The 25,920-nt window shown below is 45.8% G+C and overlaps 1 protein-coding gene across 1 annotated transcript in view; it reads left to right on the top strand.

Moving 5' to 3' along the window:
• Positions 1-24,314, top strand: part of EPB41L5 (erythrocyte membrane protein band 4.1 like 5) — a 1,452,967-nt gene extending 1,428,653 nt beyond the window's left edge. Inside the window, exon 26 of the mRNA XM_086957110.1 lies at positions 20,176-24,314. Within this exon, the coding sequence (XP_086813236.1) occupies positions 20,176-20,239 (64 nt within the window). The 3' untranslated portion in view covers positions 20,240-24,314. The remainder of the gene's footprint in view (positions 1-20,175) is intronic.
• The last annotated feature ends 1,606 nt before the right edge of the window (positions 24,315-25,920 follow it).

The raw sequence follows: 25,920 nt of genomic DNA, 5'->3' as shown, positions 1-25,920 counted from the left end.
CAGGCTGGGGTGGAGCTGGAGTACACGGACAGGCTGGGGTGGAGCTGGAGTACACGGACAGGCTGGGGTGGAGCTGGAGTACACGGACAGGCTGGGGTGGAGCTGGAGTACACGGACTGGCTGGGGTGGAGCTGGAGTACACGGACCGCCTGAGGTGGAGCTGGCACTGAGGTTGGATGAGTAGCTATAGCACACAGACAGGCTGGATTTGAAGTGAGGGCAAATGGACAGGCTGGTTGAGAAGGTGGACACACGGGCCAGCTGGGTGAGGAGGTGGGACACACGGACATGCTGGATGAGAAAGTGAGGCACACGGACAGGCTTGGTGAGGAGTGACACGTGGACATTTAAATGTGGGGCACACGGACAGGCTTGCCTTAGCTAAAGTCATAGCTAAGACGTCAGGAAAAAGAAGGGGCACTGAGGTTGGATGAGGAGCTATAGCACATGGACAGGCTGGGTTAGAAGTGAGGGCAAATGGACAGGCTGTTTGAGGAGGTTGGCACACGGGCAAGCTTGGTGTGGAGGTGGGACACATGGACATGCTGAGTGAGAAAGTGGGGCACACGGACAACTTGTATTATATTAAAATAATAGCACGCAAGTAATGGCAGCCTGGTTGGGGAGGGCAGGCGAGGGGCGGGGAGGGAAGCCTGTGGGAGGCTGATGCCTTTGATGTGTGCCTTCAAGGCAGGTGTCATCTACATGGGGTGGGGGGAGTAGAAATGCGACTCACGGCCTGCGGCCGTGAAAAGTGAAGTGAATAATTAGGGGAGGAGAACTGGCAGAGGCAGGCCGAGCGCACGCTGGGGAAGCCTGTGGGAGGGAGGCTGATGCCTTTCAAACGGGCAAGCTTGGTGAGGAGGTGGGACACATGGACATGCTGAGTGAGAAAGTGGGGCACACGGACAACTTGTATTATATTAAAATAATAGCACGCAAGTAATGGCAGCCTGGTTGGGGAGTGCAGGCGGGGGCGGGGAGGGAAGCCTGTGGGAGGCACACGGACAACTTGTATTATATTAAAATAATAGCACGCAAGTTATGGCAGCCTGGTTGGGGAATGCAGGCGGGGGCAGGGAGGGAAGCCTGAAAAAAATGACAAATGGTAGGATTCCATCATTTGATACAGTTTTGAAGCACAGCACCAGAACAAGCAGCAATATTGAGAGGTGGTGGGGGTAGGGTTAAGGGGTAGGGAGAGACGTCACAGGTTGGGCAGGCTGCGATGGGCTGGTGGGTGGAGAAATGCGAGTGAGTCACGGCCTGGCGGCTGTGAAAAGTGAAGTGAATAATTAGGGGAGGAGAAATGCCAGAGGCTGGCCGAGCGTACGCTGGGGGAGCCTTTGAAGTCATGCGAGGCTTAGACAACAAGGCAGGGGGCAGGCAGAAGGCTTGGGGATGTGCTCGTGCATGAGCAATACAAAATAGTAATACACCAAAAAGTAGCTGAACAAAACAAAATGCCCATGACAGAACACACAATGAGTACACTAACAACATAAAACATAACAATGGAGTGGAGTGAGATCTCTGCGTGGAATTCGGGGAAGCCCCCACTTGAGATTGTAACACAGCCCTGTGCGGTTTCCATGTTTGCAGTACATTTCCAGCAATGAAGGACTCTGTATAAACGCTGCATGTTTGGCTGCTGCTCTTTAGCCATGCCCATGTCCCGCCAGCCTCTAAGGTGCCGACCATAACAATGGAGTGGAGTGAGATCTCTGCGTGGAATTCAGGGAAGCCCCCACTTGAGATTGTAAAACACCCCTGTGTGGTTTCCATGTTTGCAGTACATTTCCAGCAATGAAGGACTCCGTATAAACGCTGCGTGTTTGGCTGCTTCTCTTTAGCCACGGCCATGTCCCGCCAGCCTCTAAGGTGCCGACCGGGAGAGGATATGGCGCACGGGCCTGAGCATCCGGCTTTGGAATTGGGAAGCTGCGTTTGGAAACTCCATTGAACGTCCTGTGATTCTGCGCAAGTCACTTGCTCTCTCCGTGCCTACAAAAATGAAAGTGTCCTTGTGTGATGTAACTGTTGCTCTATAAAGCGCTCCAATGCCTTTGGGTCGGGTTTGGGCTATGAACGTGTCCTTGTGTGATGTAACTGTTGCTCTATAAAGCGCTCCAATGCCTTTGGGTCGGGTTCGGGCTATGAGTGGAAGAGGGGAAGTGAGTAAACCTGTAAGCCTGTGGGAGGCTGATGCATTTGATGTGAGACCAGGGGGGGAGTAGAAATGCGAGTCACGGCCTGCGGCCGTGAAAAGTGAAGTGAATAATTAGGGGAGGAGAACTGGCAGAGGCCGGCCGAGCGCACGCAAAGGGAATCCTGTGGGTGGGAGGCTGATGCCTTTCATGTGGGGAAATGCGCGTGCTTGTGGTCACGTGAACTGTTGGAAATCCGCTTTTGGGGAGCCTTGGGTTTAAGTCTTGGTTTGACGGCATTAGACTTGCATATTCATTCCTGCGGAACGGAATAGGCGAGACCTAAAAAGGCAGTTAGTTGTTTCCTAAAGACCAAAAAGGAGGTGCATTTACGTAAGGCCTCTGGTAGTGAGTTCCAATACTTGGGGGGCAACATACGAAAAAGCTCTGCCTCCAGTATGGGTAAGACTGATCTGGGGGGTCTTTAATAGGGCTAAAGAATTAGACCTAAGATTGCAGCCGGAGACCAGCTTACAAAGCTTCTTTTGCAAATAACAGGGACCCTTTCCCTTCATTGCTTTAAGTGTAAGGCAGCAAATCTTGAAAAAGGACCTTTTTTCCACTGGAAGCCAGTGAAGCTCTCTGAGCAGGGGAAGTGAGGGGGCCCAGAGGGACGGTTTAATACCATCCTTGCTGCCGTGTTTTGGATCACTTGGAGCTTAACAAGTAGGGTCTCACCTACTTCTGCCAATAGCGCATTCCCGTAGTCGAGGCAACTCCTAACCATCGCCTGGACCACCGTTCTGCGATGGTATAGCGGCAGGTAGGGAAGTATCTTACGTAGGAGGCGAAGGCTATAGTAGCAAGAGCCTACAGTGGTTTTGATATGGTCCTTCATTGTAAGCGTTTGATCCAGTTGCAATCCCAAACTTTTTACTGAGGAGGTAGGAATGGGGGCCGCTCCCAACTGAAATGGCCACCAGTCGACCGTCCTAGAAGCTTTGCCCAGGAGCATAAGCTTGGTTTTTCCAGGATTAAGTTGGAGGCAGCATTCTGTCATCCACTTTGAGATGCAAGCATTCCCGCATTTACGGGATTGGGACCCATTGGGAACAGCAGCTGAGTATCATCTGCGTACAATATTATTTCGAACCCATATGGTTGAACAATCTTGGCTAGGGGAGCCATATACACGTTAAAAAGTGTGGGGCTGAGACAAGAACCCTGAGGTATCCCCTTATCAAGCAAGAATTTTTGGGACATGTGAGGATCCAGCATTATGGTCTGCCATCTGTCTGATAGAAAGTCAGTAAGCCACTTCAAGGCTAAGCCCCGAATACCACACTCATATAATCTCTCCACTAGCAGTCGATGAGAGATGGTATTGAATGCTGCGAAGAGATCCAAGAGGGTCAGTAGCATTGATCCTCCTGCATAGAGAGTTTGTCTTATAAGTCGGTGACAGCCAAAATGGCTAAAGCTCAGGCGGAAGCCCGACTGTGAAGGGTCAAGAATCTTATTGAATTCTAAATAATAGCTGAGTTGCTTATGTATTGTGGTTTCCAATATTTTACCAAGCAAGGGCAGCAGAGATATCGGTCTGTAATTGCTGAAGACTTGAGGATCGGCCGTCGGTTTCTTAAGGATAGGCTGGGCATAGGCTTCTATCCAAACAGCATGGATTGAACCGTATAAAATTGAACAGTTAAACATTTTTTGTATTTCCGTAGCACACACAGGGGAAAGAAGGGCCATAATTTTAGGTGAGCATATATCATCTGGTGAGCCAGATTTAGCGGCAGACAATAATCTGTTTATCTCCTCCAGCGGAATTGTCTCAGACTGGTTCAGGAGGCAGGTAGGAGATAGCACAGTCGTCAAAATCCGTAATAAGTCTGACTTATTTTGTGACCGTAATAGGAAAATTGGCATAAATCAAAGATTTTTTCATGGAAAAAATTCGCTATTGAGTCACAAAGTTCCTGGAAATCCAGTTGCGACTGTTTACACGCTTGGGATGACACAAAATCCTTGACAATATTAAACAAAGCTTTAGAAGACTTGCTAGATTGTTCTATTTGATTCAGAATGTAAGTATGTCTAGCACTTTTTATTTTTTTATGGTAATGAGATAAAGCTGATTTAGGAATTTGTTTTTCAGAAGAGTTTTTTGTGCTTCTCCATCGTCTCTCTAATGCTTTACAATTTGATTTATCGATTTTCAAATCGCCTGTGTACCAGGGGGCAGAGTGACGCCGGAAGACTGGGCTCTTTTTGCTCTGAGGAATGACCGCATCTAATGTCATCGTCTAAGCCAGCGTCTTGTTGATTTAGGACTGCCTGAGATCAGCATTGGGTCAGATACACTAAGTATTGTTACAGCGGGGAACAGCACAAAAGATAGCATTATCATCCAGGAGGAAAATGGGCACCGTAACACTGATCCTTCAAAGACCCACGAATATCCCGCCATAAAAGCAACACCCACAAGTGCAAATCTAACAGGGAAAAGAAAGCAGGGTTGGGGCGGACAGAAAGGTAAACGAGCTAAGCTTCCAAAACTAGGGGAAAAAATAGCTACATCAAAGGGTACAAACAACCTCATCCACATTTCAGACGCCGCCCCTGCCCAGAATAAGAGTGCCCACTTTACAACCAATAATGACCAACAGCAGACACTGAGAGGATCGCTAGTGACTGGGTCAGGAGAGGGTGGGTTGATCGGGCAAGTGGAACATATTGTAAAGTCCCTAATGCTTCCCATCTTTGAAAGACTAAAAATAATAATGAAAACTTAGGCAAACTCCTACAGGCCACAGCAGACAACACTCAAATGCTAAATTCTGTACTAGATAGCAGGAGGTCGGGGGACAAATTATGCATGCTGACAACTTGATCAACACCGAACAACCTAAAGCCGCTAATGTCGGTCAGCATGTAATGTTGACAGAGAGAGGGACGGGGGAAATCAGTATGGGTGGTACCAGGGAGAGAGCACAGGGAACAGACGGTAGTGGCAGTAGAACGAGGATACCTATGATACTCCAAGAAGGGGGCAAACAACCAGGCTCGAAACAGACTGACCAGCCAGCCGTGGGTGCCTGCGACCGAACCATCTTAGATCTACCCCCTTAAAGTACCCCTCTAGTGATAGTCCTGGGAAATGTTCCCCCATTATGTCCAGGAGAGAGAGAGGATTTTTATCAGATTAAAAATAAGGTAACACATTGGTTAAACCGAAACACAAGTGAAGGGTATAGAGTAGGACATAACATAATCATGGCCCGCTGAGTAGCGTGGCTGGGACGGACAAGAAGAGACGGAGACTGTATAGCGATCAACTTTAATAGTCCGGTACCAGTGGAAGGGATACTTGGGGAAGCAGAGGGAGGTATATCACAGGGGAGACAGGGTATAAATATACTGCCCCTAGTGTTTTTTTATAGGCCAGGGTCGTATGACACCTTTAAACACAGGAACACGATATACACATAGAAGCCACCACACCCTGGAAGACTAGATGGGTGGGACATTATACCCTTAAGGTTTAACGGAGCCAGGATGAGGGGTGCATCAGGTCAACTCACTCCCTTGGAGGTCACAAACAGATTTAATGCCCTTTCAGGCCTTAATGACTGCGATTGACAGCGGAGTGACGTGTCCAGTTACTCCCCTCCCAATGAACCGTGTACCTCGCCCATACATCCCACTCCCCTGGTAAGATCGGTGATAGCCCCTGCGAACCCGCAAAAACACCCGTCTATACAAGACGGTCCCTGTGAGGAGAACTGTACCATAATAGATCAACCTGATCCACCACTCCCCTTGCCTGTCTCTGTGCCCATAACGGGCAATCCGGAATATAACGTCCTTTCGTGGAACATTGCAGGGCTGTTAAGAAAAATCTTAGACCCTCTATGGGTGCAGTTCGTGAGCCAATATTCTATCATCTGCCTCCAAGAGATTTGGGCTACCGACAGCAACATCTCACTTGAGGGTTATAAATCATTTTATGTCCCAGCATCAAGCTCAAATAGTGGCCGTGCTTCGGGAGGACTGGTCATCTTTACCCCTCTGGCACTAAGATGTAGCATAAGGGCTATCTCCCTAGGTAACCGACACATTCAGGCGATCATCGTGGGTAAAGATGATAGTAGCCTCTGTATTATAAACTTTTATAATGCAAATAATCAGGGTGAGGGATGCAGGATCACTGAACTGCATAATCTTATCACCCAGTGTCGAGGTCCATCAATAAGGAACCTGTTACTTGCAGGGGACTTTAATGTACACCTTTGCGGAGATCCTATGTTAAATACACTAGCGACCATGGGCTGTCCGTCGTCATTGGGATTACATTTTGAACACTCTAAACAGGGAATTGCGCTGAATCACCTGCTAGACGACTATGACCTGTTGTTCACCATGAGTATTGCAGCACCATCATCCATACAACAGGAACCCACCTTTAAGGGCAGAAGTCATGGGACCTTTATAGACTTTATCCTAGTTTCTAGAACCATTATGAATCTCCTCCTGGGCTTTTGTATAACACCAAGTGCATACAGCGACCATAATCCAGTCTGTTTGCAGCTAGGAGGGAATGTTATGAAAATAAAGGATAAAGTCGTAGGAGGAAACACGCTGCAACCTACAAATGGTGGACGGCGAATTAAATGGAATCCGGTTATCCCGTCTGTCTTTTTAGATAGACTTAAGAAAGACTGCGGTCCTGAATTTTTAACCTGTCTCAGTACCGAACCACAGGGTGAAGGTATTCTAAATGCCTTCGAAAGGATTTCCCTCAATGTAGGAAAGATGTTACATGCCCCGGGGGGAAAACTCCATCCGGAGAACCTAAATGGTTCTCCCATGCATGCTCTAAAGCAGCCAGAAACCTGAAGAAGGCTCTTAACCTACTTCCCCGGGATAAACTCCTGATTCGCAAACTCCGTTTAACTTACAAAAAAGTTCTGGATAACAGGAAAAAAGAGTTAAAGAGCGCACTCTGGAAGGAGCTCTTAGATCCGCTGACCCTAGGAAGCAGCTCAAGATTTTGGTCCACCATCAATCGTTCTCCATTGATAATGATGGGGACTAAAGAAGTGGGGTCCAATATCATGGAGGACGACTGGGTGTCACACTTCTCTTTGATTTTTTAAGGATACAGTCATACCCGCAGTGAACCCCAGTGAAACGAAGGGGAAGGACTCTATGGTGTACTCTGTAATGGAAATGACGGAGGGGATCACCAACCTCACAAATAAGAAAGCACCAGGCCCAGATGGCATCCCCCCAGATTTATTTAAATCCAGTCCCCAATTCTGGCCCCAATCCTAGCAGCGGTGGGAAATGCTGCAGCAGAAATGGGCTGTCCAAACTCATGGGTAATCTCAACTATAGTACCCGTGTTCAAGAAAGGAGATAGAAATCTAACTATAAACTATAGGCCTATTGATTCCTTCGTAAAGGTTTTAGGGGGTGTAATACTTGAGAGGTTGACTACCTGGGCAGACGAGAACATCTCCGACATTCAGTACGGATTTCGCCCAGGGCATTCAACCATGGCTCAATGCCTTAACCTGTATCTGATTTTGAGGAAGTACACCATCTCATGTCCGGGGACCATCTACATGGCCTTCATGGACCTCTCGTTGGCCTTTGATTGTGTCAATCGAGGAAGGCTATGGCAGTCCATGGAGGCCATGGGGGTAGAGCAATACCTGGTGAACTTCCTAAACGATCTACACAGAGATACACAGGCTAATGTTAGATACACTATGGATCTCAAGGTCACAGGAAATTTTAGCACCAGCCGGGAGGGTCAGACAAGGGTGTATCCTGGCCCCCTTTCTGTTCAATTTATATATAAATGTCCTTGAAGCCCTTTTGATTGAGACAGGGGCTGATTATCCCTATGTGGGACGGCGGGGACTGCCAGTTCTGCTCTACGCAGACGACGCCGTTCTGCTAGCACGCACCCCGAAAGGGCTACAAACACTACTGAACGCCTTCCACGAGTTTATGGCTAGCCGAGACCTCTCCATAAATAACACTAAATCTTTCGTGATGCAGGTGGGGAAAGGATCCAAAAAGCAGCATCCATTCCCGGTAAACTGCATCAGGGTACCAACCTGTACGACTTTCTCATACCTGGGTGTCCTTCTAGATTACCTGCTCAATTGAGCCCCCTTATTGAATAAGAAAAGGGGAGAATTTACAAGGGCAAATACAGCGCTCTTTGACTTCGCTGCGAGAATGGGTAACAGACCAGTGGCGGCCATGCTGAAGGTCTACCGAGCAAAGAGCATCTCGATAGCCAGTTACGGAAGTGATCTCTGGGGTTATTGTAACCTAGAGGGTTTGCAGGTGGTGGAAAATAAATTTTTAAAACCACTCTTGTGTGTACCTCAGGGACTCCAAATATGTCTGTACATGAAGAGACCGGCTTGCCCTTCATTAGTGATATCCTGTCCCTGCGACCCCTTATTTTTTGGCTACAATGCTGGCTTAACAAACAGCTGGGCTTAACTCATAGCCTTTTAAGAGAGATAGTGAGCCTAAATTGTATGTCAAAAATCCCATGGATGAAGTATCTTAAAACTACTTTTAATAAGGAGGGTCGCCTGGATCTGTTTTTAAATCCGGCAGGAATCACTAGGAAGGACATAGCGTTTATCAAACAGTCATTCATAGCAGGGAGAGTAATAGAAAGGGAGGAAAAGGACCTGTTGAAACCCAACGTGCGACTACATTTGATGCTCAAAACAATGCCTGGTGTGGAACCTTATTTATTATGGCCACTACCAGCCTATGAGCGTTTTTTATTAACTAGGTTCCGGTTTAACATGTTCCATCTTTTATTAAGGGGTAGCCATAAAGGGTCAGTGTTAGCATCCTGTGGCTGCGACAAGCTGTCTCCACAGGATTTGCTGCACTTTATGTTTTTCTGTAAATATTATGATTTCCCCAGGGCTCTTTACCTTAAACCTATTTTTTAAAAATTGAATTTTGTACAAGCACGTCCCTCATTACTTTATTTACAACTGTTAAACTATGATTCTCCAGTATTAGGGGTGTCTTTCATAGATTCACATGCCTGAATCATTCCCCGTCGTCGGAGTGGGAGTCCCACGGTACATAAAAATAGCAATAATATGCCATAATTATACAGTAAATACCACTAGAATAAACCAGGAAGTAAAGTAGCCCAACTACAGTAGGAAAAAAACTTCCACATCTATGACTATCATAGTCATTTTGTATAGACCAAACTACAGCCAATCAGGCGCCAGCACCCACCAGAATGTTCTCCCCAGAGGCTCAGGCTCTCAGATTTTCTACCGCACGTCGTGTGAAGGGAGTCTCCCTGAGCTCTGCTCAGTTTCTTTTGAAATATCTCTACTTTCTAGTTGAAATGTCTTCAAGGAAGTCTCTGTTCAGAGCCTGCGAGTCCTGTGGTAAGCTCCGGCTTTTTAAAGAGGATCCTCATGAGAAATGCATATATTGTCTCTACCCAGATCATCTAGTCAAGGACTGTAAGATCTGCAGGAAATTTCCTCCAAAGACCCAGAGAGACAGAGAAGGTCGATTGCTTTTGTGGCTACAAAGGCTAAAGAATTCTGATAAAGCTGTGTCTGATGTTGACAGTATTGCCTCAGGTTCCACTTCAGTGTCTAGGAAGAGGCCTGCGTCTGAACATCAACCATCTTCTGAGGCTAAGGTTGCTAAGAAAAATCAACCAACAAAAGGTTCTGACAAACCTTCATGTTCAAGGGCTGCCTCTTCAGGCAAAGGCTTGGAGAGTTCGTCTCATAAAAAGCCCGCCAAGAACTTGCCTCAAAAAACTGTCAAGAGTTCTTCTCAGGACTCATCTTTTCAGACGCCTTCCACTGTCAGCTCGTCGACGAAGACCTCCGCCGATGCGTCATCCACGTCGACGATGACTTTCTCATCTCCTAAATCGTCAATGATTATGACGACGGCGGCGTCTTCCCCAACTATGGTTTACGTGACGGTAAGGCCTATCTCGTCGACGACGGCCGTCGGCGACTCCTCGTCGACATCGAGTCTGAAAGCCTTGCCGTCGTCGAAAAGATCGTCAGCGACAATATCGTCGACGGCGCTGCCGCCGACGAAGGTCATTCCGACGACGACTAGCGTTCCGTCGACGAAGGCCTCCACGTCGACGAAGATCATTCCGTCGACGACGGCCATCCAGTCGTCGACGATCATACCGTCGACGAAGAACATACCGTCGACGAAGAGCATACCGTCGACGGAGACGAAACCGTCGACGAAGGGCATACCGTCGACGAAGGGCGTTCCGTCGACGAAGAGCGCACCGTCGACGAAGGGTGTACCGTCGACGAGGGACGTACCGTCGACGAAGGGTGTACCGTCGGTAAAGGGGGTACCGTCCACGAATGGCGTACCGTCATCGAAGGATGTACCGTCGACGAAGTCCATCCTGTCGACGTCAATTTCAAAGGCACCTACAATATCGGCCACTGACACATTGGGAAACGCGCCGTCGACGCCGCAGTTTTCATCCTGTACCGCGTTGCAAGTATGGTCTCCGTCTACGGTGTTCGTTACACCAAAACCGACGACGCAAGTTCCTGATCGTCTTCTGGACTCGGATAGTGAGGAAGAAACAGATCAGAGGTTTGGAGTGGCTACAAGTCCTTCTGAATTGAATATTCAGTTGAAGGAGGATGAGCAGGAGGAAGATCATCCAGAAGTGCAGATGCCATCCCAGGTGGATTCTTTGCCACTCACTCAAGTGCCTATGGCTTTACTGTCTAATCTCCAGTACATGTTGGACGATTACTACAGGAGGTTTCCACCTTCAGAACCAGCGGCCTCAGAGCCGACTACTCCTAATACTGAGGTGCCGACACCAAATTTGCAGCCAGTACTTCCTACATCGCCTGCTTCACAGGTACAGGCGGAAGGAGCCGACTCTTTGTCTTCGGAGGAGGAGGAACAAAGGGAGGAAGGTGAGGTTCAAGATGAGTCGGAGTGGGATGAATATCAGGAGCACACACCTTCCCCTTCGCGCCATGCAGTTTCGATTTCTCCACCAGTGGATGTGGTTGGCTTCCATCTCTTGATGGAACGCGCCACTAAACGTTTTCATATTGATATGGAGCATAAAGAGCAAGATTGTTTTCTTTATGACTTTAAAGACCAACCAAGGCGACAGATTAAGTCGATTCCCATTATTGATTTCATCTGGCAGGAGGGAATTAAGGTCATGGCAACACCAGCATCCATTCCTCCAGTCCTACCACGTTTGGAGAAGAAGTACAGGGCTCCAGAGAAATCTCCAGCATGCCTTATAGGACAGCCTAAACTGGACTCTGTAATAATTCAAGCGGCACAGAAGAGGGCTAGAAATCCTTCGTCCCAGCTGACAGCCCCTCCTGACAGGGATGGAAAACGCTTGGATTCTATAGGAAAACGTGTCTCTACAATGGCGGCTACGACAGTTCGAGCGGCAAATTCATTGGCCATATTAGGTAGATATGACCGGCAAATGTGGTCTGATATCGCACCATATCTTGATCTTATACCTGAAACTTCAAGAACTGAGGCGCTCAAGATACTTCATGAAGGCCAAAGAATCTCGGAGGAGATTATTGATTCAGCTGTGGATGTGGCCTCAACAGGTTTTCGGCAGCTGGCAGGAGCTGCAGTTCTTCGCCGGCAGGGGTGGCTGCGATCTACTTCTTTTAGGCAAGAAGTTCAACATAAGGTACTGGATCTACCATATGATGGTGAATATCTGTTTGGACCTCAGGTAGAAGAAGCTTTGCAAACTATAAAGAAGGATTCTGAAACTGCGAAATCCTTAGTGTCTCTTCAATTTCGAAAGCCGCCCTTTCGGGGAGCGAGAGGACGGGGAGCGTCCTCTACCAGAGGTGGATATGGCCAGCAATCCTCTTACAGGCAAAATAACCAAAGGTACCAGACTCAACGCTATCAGTCTTACAACCAAAGAAAGCCTTCCTATCCCCAAAACAAGGGTAGAACAAGTTACCGTGGAAAGGATAAAAGACAATGAAATTTTTCACCTGCCGCCACCGCTGCCCTATTCAAAAGAAAAAATTGGAGGGCGAATATCCAAATTTTACTCAAGTTGGCAGTCAATAACATCAGACAAATGGGTCCTGGACATAGTGTCCAGGGGTCATGCCCTAGAATTCGAGAAATTTCCCCCAAACGTTGCTCCAAAAGGACCCCCCCCAGCTCACCTGAAGGAATTATTTGCTCAAATCAGAATAATGATGCAGAAGGGAGCGATCGAAAGCGTGCCTCAAAAGATTAAAGGAATGGGGTTTTACTCCAGATTCTTTCTGATAAAGAAGAAGAATGGAGAGTGGCGCCCGATACTAGATCTTCGCGCTCTGAACAAATACTTGAGAAAATTGACATTCAGAATGTTATCGCTCCAGGAAATATTGCATCTTTTGGCAGCAGGGGATCACATGGTCACTTTAGATCTCCAAGATGCGTATTTCCATATTCCAATTCTACCTCGTCACAGAAAGTTCCTGCGCTTCAGGGTGGCTGGCAGGGATTACCAATTCAAGGTTCTTCCTTTTGGACTACGGTCGGCGCCAAGAGTTTTCACCAAGGTTCTGGCTCCAGTGGCGGCGCATCTCCGGCTACAGGGAATCCAAATATTCCCATACTTAGACGACTGCCTTATAAAGGCCAGTTCTCGAGCAGTCGTTCATTCGCATCTGCAACTATGTCTACACCTGTTCCAGTCCCTGGGCCTCTCCATCAACCACGAAAAATCCAAACTGCAACCGTCACAAAGACAAACCTTTTTGGGAGCAACTTTGGACACTCAGGAACTTCGAGCCTTTGTCTCAGAAGAAAGGCAACTCAGGATAAAGGACATGGCACAGAAACTGTTGTCAAAAAAGTCAGTTTCTGTTCGGATATTCAAATCCTTTCTGGGGATGGCCTCTTCTTGCATCCCATTGCTGCCGAACTGTCGCCTCAGAATGAGGCCTCTACAGGAAGAACTGACCCAGCAGTGGCTACAGATCTCAGGAACGTTCGAGGATATGATCAGGATCACACCGACAATGCAGAACTCTTTCAGATGGTGGATGCAAAAACGACATCTTCAGAAGGGGTGTGCGTTTCTCCAAGAGCCGCCAAGCCTCACCATCACGACAGATGCCTCTCTCGAGGGTTGGGGAGCGCACCTTCAGGGCCTCACTATCAGTGGCAAGTGGACTGCCCTGCAACAGCGTTGGCACATAAACCGCTTGGAGCTGAGAGCCATTTTCCTGGCGCTCAAGGCGTTTCATGCAGTCATTCAAGGTTCCAATGTGTTGATAAAGACGGACAACACAACAAGCATGCACTACGTCAACAAGCAAGGGGGAACTCTATCTCTCCTCCTCTCCCAGGAAGCCCAGGAGTTGTGGACGTGGGCTTTGGAACACGATGTACATCTTCAAGCGGTGCACGTTCCAGGGATAGAGAATGTCTTGGCAGACACGCTCAGCAGAACGAAGGTCTCCACTCACGAGTGGGAGCTTCACCAACAGACGGTGGAGCGCATCTTTCGACTATGGGGTCGCCCAGACATAGATCTATTCGCTACGAAGACCAACAGCAAATGCAAGCTCTTCGCAAGCTGGCATCCCCAAAAGGACTCTCAAGGGAATGCGTTTTCTCTGGACTGGTCCCTAAGTTATGCGTACGCATTTCCACCAATCCCTCTTGTACCCAGAGTTCTGCGGAAAGTGAAGAAGGAACCGTGCAGACTAATCCTAATTGCACCCAGATGGCCACGCCAATATTGGTTCACGGAATTCCTCCTACTATCAGAGTGCAAACCAATTCAATTAGATCCAGTCCCGAACCTACTCAGTATGCAGGACGGTCAGGTCTGCCACCCAGATCCAGCATCTCTGAAATTAGCAGCCTGGCGCCTGAATACCGGGAGTTCGCCCACTTGAACATCCCAGAAGAATGCAAAGAGGTACTGGCCAGGGCGAGGGCACCGTCCACAATAAGAACTCACAGTCTAAAATGGAGACGTTTCTGCATTTGGTGTCAGGCAAATGGGCTTCACCCGTTTTCAGCAACACCGGAAGAGATTCTACCGTTCTTCCTACATTTGGCAAAATTAGGTCTATCTCACGCAACTTTAAAGGTGTTCCTAGCAGCGATATCCAGATATCGGCAAGACGGTACTACTTCCTTGTACTCGACTAGGGTTGTACAACAATTCTTCAAAGGACTCTTTAGGATGTTTCCTCCAATACGCCGACCTCCACCGATGTGGCATCTCAATGTGGTCCTGGCACAACTTATGCGTCATCCTTTCGAACCCATTCACAAGGCTGACCTCAAATATCTCTCGTGGAAAGTGGCATTGTTACTGGCGTTGACATCCGCCAGAAGAGTCAGTGACCTCCAGGCCTTTACAATCCAACAGCCTTTTCTGCAATTTACAAGCGACTCTGTAGTGCTCCGCACTAATCCAAAATACATTCCCAAGGTACCCTTGGAATTCCACCTCAATGAGCCTATAATTCTGAAAACATATTTTCCTAATCCGCAGTCACAAGCAGAAAAAGCATTGCATACCTTGGATGTCAAGAGATGTCTTAAATTCTATCTGCAGAGAACATCCTCCTTGCGCTCTTCCAATCAGCTGTTCATCACTTACGGGACCATTCGTAAGGGGCAGGCAGTCTCTAAATAGACAATTGCAAGATGGATTTCGTCTGCCATTGCCTTTTGCCATACGCAAGCGGGACGACCGCTGCAAACAGCTCCTAGAGCTCATTCCACAAGAGCAATAGCTTCATCAACGGCTTTATTTGCTGGAGTCCCAATTCAGCAAATTTGCAGAGCGGCTACTTGGGCTAGTCGCCATACATTCACCAGACATTACTGTCTGGAGACAGCCAGCGAAGCAGATACGTCTGTGGGTCGAGCAGTCCTGCGGAACCTTTTCAAATAAGGTGAGCCTCTGTTTCCCACCTCCTTGTTGCTGTCAGGCTCTTTTATGCCATGTTTGTTAATTTTGCTTGCAGAACTGTATTCTACTATATGTTAACAAGATGTGTATTTTCAATTATACTGTTTTACATACTATTCACTGGCAAGCGGACAAACATGCTCTTCTGCCTGACAAGGATGTACTGCTAGCTACTCTGATTCAGGCATGTGAATCTATGAAAGACACCCCTAATACTGGAGAAGAACAATAGTTACTCACCTGTAATCTGTGGTTCTCCAGTATTGGTGTCTTTCATAGATTCACATGCAACCCGCCCACCTCCCCTCAGAGGCTCTTTAGGCTATTTTGGGTTACCTTCACTCCTTGCGAGAAAATCTGAGAGCCTGAGCCTCTGGGGAGAACATTCTGGTGGGTGCTGGCGCCTGATTGGCTGTAGTTTGGTCTATGCAAAATGACTATGATAGTCATAGATGTGGAAGTTTTTTTCCTACTGTAGTTGGGCTACTTTACTTCCTGGTTTATTCTAGTGGTATTTACTGTATAATTATGGCATATTATTGCTATTTTTATGTACCGTGGGACTCCCACTCCGACGACGGGGAATGATTCAGGCATGTGAATCTATGAAAGACACCAATACTGGAGAACCACAGATTACAGGTGAGTAACTATTGTTCTTGTACACCACATGTGGCAGCCTTTTTAGGTCTCGCCCTGGAATTCGCATCCGAAGGATGCGTCCAGGGTCGGAGACTTATAGCTGTCGGACACTGGGGAATGGAGGACAAGAAACTGTCACGAGCTTTTGAAGGCAGATTTGGGTGCGCGAACGCGCACGTTCAGTCCTGCGCCGCGCCGTGCACTTCCCTCCCATACTCCCAGCAAGTCAGCCTAACGCGCATGCATGCACACGCATTTACACTTACACAGACACGCAGGCACCCAGACAGGCAATCATCCCCCCCCCCCCAGTCACACACACACACGCATACACACAGACTCCAAGACACATAAACACACACGCACGCTCACACACATACACAGCCCGCCGCCGCACGCGCGCGCACACACATGCCCCCCGCCCTCGCAGCCCCACTCACCGGCTTCCTTGGTGCAGCAGCTCTCACCGGCAGCAGGACTCTTCCTCCCTTCTTCGGCACCGGGGCGCAGGGTAGGCTACTGCCTGCTCCGGTGCTTCAAACAATCGCGGCTCTTCCCTGGGAGGCGGGGTAGGCTCCCGCCCTCCTACTTCCTGTTTCCGGTTGTCCCGCCCGGCCTGCCTGACTTCCTGGTCGCAGGCCGGCGGCGGACTGCAGCACGCGCTTCACAGATCCTGCTGTCATGCTTGTTCCAAGGAGAGGCCGGCGGCTCTGATAAGAGTAAGTCATTCATGTAATCCACTCATGATAATAATAGACTTCTGGTACTTGAGATTCGCCCCTGTGTGCCCTTTGCCCTCGCTGTAGAACGATTGGCCGACTGTAATCAATAATATTCGTTTGCGTTTCTGGTCTATGTCATTGGAAATGCTTATAAATTGAATCAGCTGGCGCCGGCAGAATTGGAAGCGCGCCTCCTTTTATCACTGGGGAAAGAATTACATTAGGACTGGAGCATCGTTCGACATTTCCCTGCCGGACGGATGTAGACAGATATTTATCTCCATATATTTGATACTTGCCAGCCTACCCCTTATTATTATTTAGCAATGCTCAAGGCAGAGTATCCAAGCTGCGCAGAAGCACTGTTAGCTAGAGAGGAACTTCAATCCAGGGACTCCGGGCTGCAGGTCAGGCGGTAGCAGTAAACACCTTTCCTTGCTGAAGGCTACAGACAATGCATATCAAGTATTTTGTCAGGTTTATGAGCCTGCCTGAAAGTAGACAACATGGATGCTGAGGCAGAGAGGCAGGAACAACAAGTGTCTCCTAATTGGACAGTACGTGTATTGCTCAAGAAAGGTATGAAGGTGCGGGAGCAAGCCCATCTATGTAACTCAGCTAGGCCCTTCGTAGTGCCAAAATTAGTTTAGTTGGCCAGGGGAATCTTAATTTAAAGAAATCCTAAAGCACTGTAATTGTATTCTGCTTGACAAACATCATAGCCACTATCCTGTTTATTCGCATATTAACAACTATTCATATTGTGTGCTCTTGGATTGATTTTAATCAAATATACACATTGCTGCTTTTGACACGAGGCCACCATTAAAACAAGAGTCCATGTTATCAAATGCAGTGGTCTCTCATCTTGCCAGCGAACTGCCCTCATGGCATGGGCCTGGTGACTCCTATGCTAATATTACCAATCAATAATCCATGCCGTGGCCTCTGCCTCGTGCCTAGGTGTCAGTTTCCAGCTGTGGTATTATTAGCAGTCAATCTACGCCATGGCCGCTGCCTAGGGTCAGTTCAACATATATTACATTACAAATGCTATCGGTGTCCCATTTGCGAAAGTTAAAACTATTGGCATTGTAAATGACAAAGCTATTAATTTTGCAATTTTCAAAACCAACACATATATAAAATATTTGTCATTTACAATACCAATAGCTCAAACTTTCCTAATGCGAGACCTATTGCATTGCAAATGCTTGTTAAAAAGTGTAGTGAAGCTTAGAAAAAGTCTGGATAATTAGAATAGCATAAGCAACCGCTCGATTGATGCTCCCTGTAACAGCTATTTTATTTTCTTAAATGTTATGGAACATTGTTATTTTAAACCGGCGTATTGTGTATTATGTAATTTAACTGAAAGTTTTTACTGTTTTTTATGTATTTGAACTTTTATGGTTTTGTACAAAAAAACAAACCGAATAAAGTATTTTAAAAAAAGTCATTTCGAAGGCTGCATTGAAACTGTCCAACAGATCGGAGACCTCCTGATCATTATTGCCGTAGTCCTTATTATGAAGAGGGAATATCTCCTTAAAAAATTCCAATGTAAGTTTCTGCCAGGGCCTACGTGATTCTCTCCTTGTCAACTTTGGATGGACTATGGGAGTTGAATATATTTGGGATAGGTGAGTGAATAGGATCATACAATGATCTTTCCATGTGAGAGGGAGAGGGGGGTAGATCTTTAACCATTCCATGTTTGTAAAAATAAGATCCAGGGTTTGAGCAGCACGATGGGTGGGCCCGAACACCCTGTGTGAGAGACCAATGGCATTCAAACTGGAGATAAGCTTCATTACCTCAGGGTTCGTCGAGTCCTCCCATAAAAGTTAAAGTCCCCCAGTAAAATGAATTTACTAGAAGCCAGAGCCTGCACAGCAATTAATTCAGTCAAATGATTGACAAAATTCGTTTTTGGGCCAGGTGGACGATAGACTGAGGCTCCATTCAAAGTCTCCGAGGGGGAAATAATGATTTTAAAAATGCCCAGTTCCATTGTATCATTACAAACAGTGGACAGCCATTGCACTTTAAGATGGTTTTTAAAGGCAATCTCAATCCCTCCCCCTGTTTCCCCCACTCTTTCGAGATGAATGCATTTATAATCGTCCGGTATTGCTAGGTTGATTGAAGGGTGGTTAGTAGGAGTCAGCCAGGTTTCAGTCATGAAACAAAGCTCTGGAGAGTGGGAGGAAATCATACCCCAGATCTCAATTCGATGTTTAACTAGGGATTAGCTTTTTGTGGGGTTCTTCGGGCAAAGAGAAAGTTGTGAAAAAGAGGACTCTGTTAAGGTGTATAGTTCTCTATGTTGAGATGTGCTAAGCGTTAGTCCTAAATTATCCTCCAGAACGTCTGAGTCCCATTCCTCCAGGGCTAAGGCCCCTACGACTGCATTAGCATGCAGAGTACCTATCCCAGACACCCTGCATTAGCATGCAGAGTGCCTGTCCCGGACACCCTGCATTAGCATGCAGAGTGCCGGTCCCGGACACCCTGCATCAGCATGCAGAGTGCCGGTCCCGGACACCCTGCATTAGCATGCAGAGTGCCGGTCCCGGACACCCTGCATTAGCATGCAGAGTGCCGGTCCCGGACACCCTGCATTAGCATGCAGAGTGCCTGTCCCCAGAGTGCCTGTCCCGGACACCCTGCATTAGCATGCAGAGTGCCTGTCCCGGACACCCTGCATTAGCATGCAGAGTGCCTGTCCCGGACACCCTGCATTAGCATGCAGAGTGCCTGTCCCGGACACCCTGCATTAGCATGCAGAGTGCCTGTCCCAGACACCCTGCATTAGCATTAGCATGCAGAGTGCCTGTCCCAGACACCCTGCATTAGCATTAGCATGCAGAGTGCCTGTCCCAGACACCCTGCATTAGCATTAGCATGCAGAGTGCCTGTCCCAGACACCTTTCAGGCTGCGACTTGGGCATTTGAGCAAACGTTCAGTCCTGAAAGATTTATTGGCCTGAGTCCACTCCACAAACCGTCCATCTTTGGGGGGCGGGGAGGGGGTACTACTTTGGTATCTATTATAAAGGTGAGGTGCCTGTGGTTAGAGGTATCCAGCAGAAGAAAGTTACTTACCTTTGGTAACGTTCTTGTAGATTTCTCACCTACCCCCAGTGCCCGATACATTAGAGTGGTCTCTTTTTGCCCTTAATTAAGGCCCCAAATTAGAGATCTGCACAGTAGTGCCGATGTTTGTTATAGGCTCCATGTTCATGAGCGTGAAGCCTAGCAAAAAAGTGTCAGCATGCAAGGGTGGTGCTTATACGTGACTGCTTCGTCCTTACAGTGTGGAACGAAGTCTACATGAAGCCACAAGGTGGCACATAGTGCTGCGCAGGAACATTGCTGTGAAAATATTCCAGGTCCAGTCTTGTTTGTGCCTGTGGAATAATCTAAATTTGAGATTGAATATCCACAAGAAAGAGTGTTACAGAAAATAAGTAACTTGATTATCTTTACTGTTTTAGGGGTAAAACAAGAGCAGGCATTTCAATTATTTAGTGATGCAGCACTATATATTACATGCCGAATGACTTAATAAAATGTTAACAGCAGTTTGTTGAAGATTTTGAAACTTATTTAACAGTAACTATGTTTTTTTAATTATTAGCACCGTGACCCAGCTCACTGAACAGCCTATGAAGACTAAATGTTTGCTAACTACTGAACTATGAAGGAAAAGCCTGTTCCCGCCTTTTTAATCCCTGAAGACTGGAATATCCTATTTCATCTCTGCGAACATTCTTCTACAACGTTTTTCTAACAGACTTCTGAAGACGTGGATAACTTGCAAGAACTATGCATCCATCTATTGGATTTCAATGGAATTCGTTTTATTTTGATTTGTAGAGATAGGTACAAATGCTCAAAAGAGCTTGGGCAAGAGTGACCAGGTAAAGCAATACCTGACAAGCCCGAACTTGTGCTGAGAATGCCCCAACACAGACGCAGATCATGTTCCTTTGTGTTCAAGCATGTCTGTCTACTACTGTCTTCTAGGTTAATACACTGACAACCATCCCTTTGAGGTGGACTATTTATGGCCCTTGGGTGTGTAGCTTCTGTGAAACTAGACCAGGTAGAGCCACTGAATCGTCCTGTATATCGACGAACCACTAATGTTTGTACTGTTTGCGTTTCTACTGTTCCTCTTGTTAATTGGATTATACTTTAGTGGACCTTAGGTTTTCTTCTGTGAAGTATTTTGCATATTTCTTGTGTATTTCCTGTAAAGATATGTAAGCAACTTTAAAAAAAAAAGCTATATCAGAAGTTACTGTCTGTATAATGTACTGTCACTTCCATTCTTTACATCTATACTATGGTGTGTGTGGATATTTAGATCCTGATACTATAAAAAAAAGGTGAATATTGAAAACTCAAAATGTTTTCTAATCTGAGTGGTAGCCTTCCCCAGCTGAGGGTTTGCACACTTAACAATATTTGTTGTTGAATTAAAGCCTAATCGGTGTGAAATCTTTATTGTTTTAGCTCTGCACTTGACAAAGCCTGCAGATAAGATGGGTATCAATAATTCTTAACTCTAGCCTGTTGGTGATAATCTAACATTTTAGCATTTTGGACATAGTTAATGGACACTATTAGCTTACGTTAAGGGCAAGTGTACAAAGATTATTTTCTTTACAGTACTGACGCCTGATTTCTTTATTTATTTCTTGTTTTTTAAACTTCAAAATGAAGAGTGAGGTTTGCTTGGTGCAGGCCATTCTGAACATTGAGAGTTTGTGTAACCAAATCTCCCGGTATCTTGTGCATTCGGGTGTCAGTCACCATTCAACAGCTGTAGGATTGGAAGTGTTGCTACGGCAGATTACATTATATTGGTCGATTTTGCCAGTATCAACATCTGCTATGTCAAGCCATGCTGCAGCTTGCTTTGTAAGCAGTACTGTTTGCACGTTTTTCAGGGAAGGAACATGTGTTCCTTTTTCTTGAGCAGCTTGTAAGGCTGGTAATTGGCACTTCAGACATGACTATTTATCTGTCAGCCGAGCCGAGGATCTCCCGAACCTTTACATAACATAGTGTTGCTTAAATTTTAGTCAAAAGCATACATTTGATTAAGATTTACATCTTCTCTTTCAACTTTTTCTTCGTGTTTGAGAATAAATTGAGATTCAGGGAGGACTGCAATACTGTAAGATTGGATTCTCAAAGTCTGGCAATAATTGAGTCCTGCAGGAAGTATGCACATGTTAATTAGTGGTGCTAGACCATAATACGTTGATGCAGCTGAAGGCTATGGCTTCGTTGTGTAGATTTGTCTTTATTCAAACTCAATTTACAGTTTGGAGTGATGTTCGATTTATGTTCCTAACAAATGCCTATTCACTTGGAAAAGTTGATTTTCCCATAACCGCTTTGTAGCTTTAAAGTGCTGTAGTGGTGTTTTTACTGACACTGTTAATCATGTAGCGCAAAAGTCAGACAAACATGTGGCTCATTTTTTTCAAAGACTTTTAATACATTTTTGCAATTGTGCAAAAAAAGAAAGTAACAGCAAACATAAAATATTATTACATGTGCAGCATAAAGTTTAAGCACACTTTATTCCTTCCACAGTTTAAAATGCATTGACACCTCTTGCTGCCTGATGGATCTGCATGCTGCACTATTTTGCAAGTGAAAAATCTTGGCTTTGTGGGTGGCTCCTAATTGAGGGAAGACCTTCGCCAAAATGTTTGCAGGGTTATGGGGTGGTTAGGTATTTTGTCTTCCTGGGGTGTACAGTAGGAGGTGGAATAAAGGAGAAACAGGCCTGAATAGTTATAGAAGAGGCATTCCATAATCCGTTTGTAAATGGACAAATTGGAGTAAGGTAGTAACTATGTGGTTCACAGATGCAATGAGACAGATTGAGATTTTAGAATTGATGCAATAATTGGTCAACCGTATCAATGTAAAGACTATTGGCTTTCATCCCCTTTGCCGCACCGTGCCTTTTCAAACTTAGCTGACAGTGCCTTTTTCAAGTGTTAAGCACCACGATGAATGGGCGTGACTTTTTTTGGGGGGTGGGGGGGCTAAATGTGTCCTCTAACAGTTACACAGATAATCATCAAAACAATTGTCTCCTAATTACAAATAAACAGTATTTGCTTGTCCAGAGTGATACTTAGTTCACTGCCCCCACCAAACATGGGACCACACGGTCCATCATCTTGCTTGATGACATGAAGTGTTAAAAATGTGTGGATACAAATGTATAATTGTCTAAAGCTCAGTTGAGTGATCCAAGTTAAATGCTAGGTCAAGACTTGGTTTCTAAATTAATGAACAAAATGTTCAATGCATTCAGCCATGTCCTTTTAATATGTGTTCCACACCTTGCCCCAGAAGTACTCAAGGGCCTCCCCTATAACAGTAATACCAAAGGTAGCATATTAGACTGTCCTTAATCATGAATATGTTAATACTTCCTATGCCTTTGGCAGATGAAACTAACCACTTATGATCACAAGTTCCATATTGGGGCACCTGAGATTAAGATTATGTGGAATGCATTTAAATTATTGTCCCTAAAACTGTAAGGTCAGTTCTAATTTGCAATACATTTTGTCCAAAATTTAGAGTAGACTTTTCTCACTTTGCACATCGTCAAAGTGAAAGAAGAAATGTGGTTCTTTTGTGTTTTTTTAAAATTGCAAGTTTTCTACCTGAGTTTGCATTTTCTTGCAAATTCAAAATACATTGGGGTTTGAACCGTTCTTTTTACCCTGCTCACAGAAAACCCAGCGCATTTAATTTCTAGAGATTATTTTATTTATTTTGTAGTTGCAATATTTCTTTAAGTAGTTACAACTTCACAAAACCTTTGCAAAGTCTTAAAAGTGAGTGGAGTTTTTGATGAGTGACCAAAAAAGCACAGCATCTAACAAGACAAAAGTAATGATTTAATAAGGTGTAAGAGTAGAAAGCAAAAAGTAAAGGGTGTTCTGGCACTTTTTTGAGAAATTACGCAAAAGGAATGTGTAGTTAGTAGGTGGTTACGTGGAGCAAGGGAAGGAATGCCATGATCAGCTCCATTAATTCAGAGATAAGCTAGAATTACTGGAAATAAATAATAGTATTGTGCTAAATAGGACCCTCTGTAGTAGTTCACCTTGGGATTTACTCTATTGTTGTTACACAGTACCCACTTGTATAAGACCCTCATGTGTGAAAGGCCATGTAGGAGTCTTTAGTAAGTTACATTCTTGTACCTCGGCTCAGTCTTAACTTTGGTTACCGAGTAAAGAAACCTCCTAATTTCTCTGACATTAAGTTATCTGCAATTTATCTGTTCTTGATCGGAATACAAGACAGAGGGACAACATGAAATTTATTGGAATACTTTTTCATTTTTGGAACAATGTTTTCTTCTTAAAGCTTCAGCATTTCCTAGATACAAACTAGTGTAGAATTCTATATTGTGTATTTTTCTTTGCTTTTTATTCTGCTGTATTGTTTTAAACTAATGTCACACCACACTACTGTATTTTTATCTTTTATATATGAAGCTTTGCATTAGATCTTAGTGTAATTTATTTTTTAAATGCACCGTGCTTCACTTTATATTTTTTTCACAATTTGTAGTTGATGTATATGAATTCGTACTAGATACACTGCACTGAGCTTTCTATTACATTTTGTAAATGGGAACAAGAACTGTGATTTGTACTCTGCTCCGATAAATGCTTTGAATGTTTACCTTTCCTAGTAATTTCAAATACATCACATCGGTGCAAAGCTGTTTGGATTCATTTATTTTTTGCATTTCACTGTATAAATGTAACATCTTTGTAGATATGTTACTGTCTTTTTCTAGCCATGGTTGATTTTTAATTGATTCCGACTAGTGTTAAGACTAGCCTCCAATGAGATGCCTTAAAAGATCTGATCTGTAAGTTGGCCTTACATGATCTTCTCTAGATGTGACTTTGTGATTAGCAAATTATTACCTTGGGAGAGCCACTTACTAAAGGCTAGAATGCATGTAGTGATCATGGGCTCTGTAGGACTCCGATGTTCATTTTCTCTCTGGTAGCGGCAAAATACAGCACCCCATTCAGGACTAAGCAGATATTAATATCATTCTGGTTAGAGACTTTTATCTGATAGACTTCCAGCCGCAGATTCCTTACCCTAGAATTATCCCACATGTCAAACTGGATCTGGAAACTTTTCGTGAGCAGTACCCCTGCATGGCGTTAGGTCACATCATTAGACTCTGTGTGGTGCAGTTGGTGACATCCGCATTAGAAGTGACGTTCTTGTTGCGTATATAGGTGCCATTTAGGCATTCTGACGTCAGTCTTTTTTTCTTTCTGTGCCAGCCAGCGCAGATCCAGGAAGAGCTACCCCTTAGTTACTTTTGGACTATGCTTTTAAAAAAAACTTTTGATCAAAGTCTTTTTTTGAGGTTCTACCTCCTGGTGTGGTAGGAATGTCATCAAAGACCGGCTTCAAGCCCTGCGGCACCTGTCACCGACAGATGTCGGTCACAGACCTACACCTTGTTTACCTATGGTGCCTCGAACAATACCATGACCCAAAACCCTGTCCCGACTGCTGCACCATGCATCCGAAGGGATTGAAGGAGCAATCCCTCAAAATCTTGGAGGCTCTACACTTGAGGTCCCGACCTAGGGAGAAACTCCAGGGAGGGGTCACTGAGTTAGAGGTTACTGAGTTAGAGGTTGTCATCCTTCTCCAAGTCGTTGAGGCGTTCAGGTAAGTCTTGGTCTTAGAAGAAGAAATAGAAATCGAAGCATGATTCAACTTCACCTCGTTCATCTGCCAACGAGATGAGGGGCATCCCTCGAGCCCTGGCTCCGTGGTTGAGCCAGCACCTGGGCCGACTCTGCGCCTTTCCACATTTCCAGAAGCTGGAGCAACCCCTGCTCAAATACAAGAGTTTATGAAACCATGTGCCTCATATTTGAGAGGTCTGTTCACTCTGGTGTGCCTTTGTGCCCTGTGGTTTCGGGAGTGGCCCCTACTGGATCCAGGTGAATGTCTCTGGCTTCAGTCGTGCCCCTAAGGATCCTTAGATGATCCGTATCAACACCGGTTGTGCCATATCGAACTTTCTTGACTCTGGTCCCAAAGCCAAATCTCCTGGTGTCATCCCCATTCTCATTTCTACTGCTCCAACACGGAGTCAGAGGAGCATTATCAGACACTGGCTCTGGGGTTGACTGGAGCCATGCCTTCCAGGCCGGAGCCTGAGCTCTAATCCTCTAGATTAGGACTCTGGGAAGAATGGGAGTGGTCACTGTACCCTGAAGAATACCAGCCTTATGATTCCTTAGACTGGTGTAAGGACCTGGGTGAAGCCAGCAGACTGGATACT

The sequence above is a fragment of the Lissotriton vulgaris genome, chromosome 2_1, assembly GCF_964263255.1.
Source record: "Lissotriton vulgaris chromosome 2_1, aLisVul1.2, whole genome shotgun sequence".
In the NCBI taxonomy this organism is placed as follows: domain Eukaryota; kingdom Metazoa; phylum Chordata; class Amphibia; order Caudata; family Salamandridae; genus Lissotriton; species Lissotriton vulgaris.
This window is presented reverse-complemented; position numbering and strand designations above follow the sequence as displayed.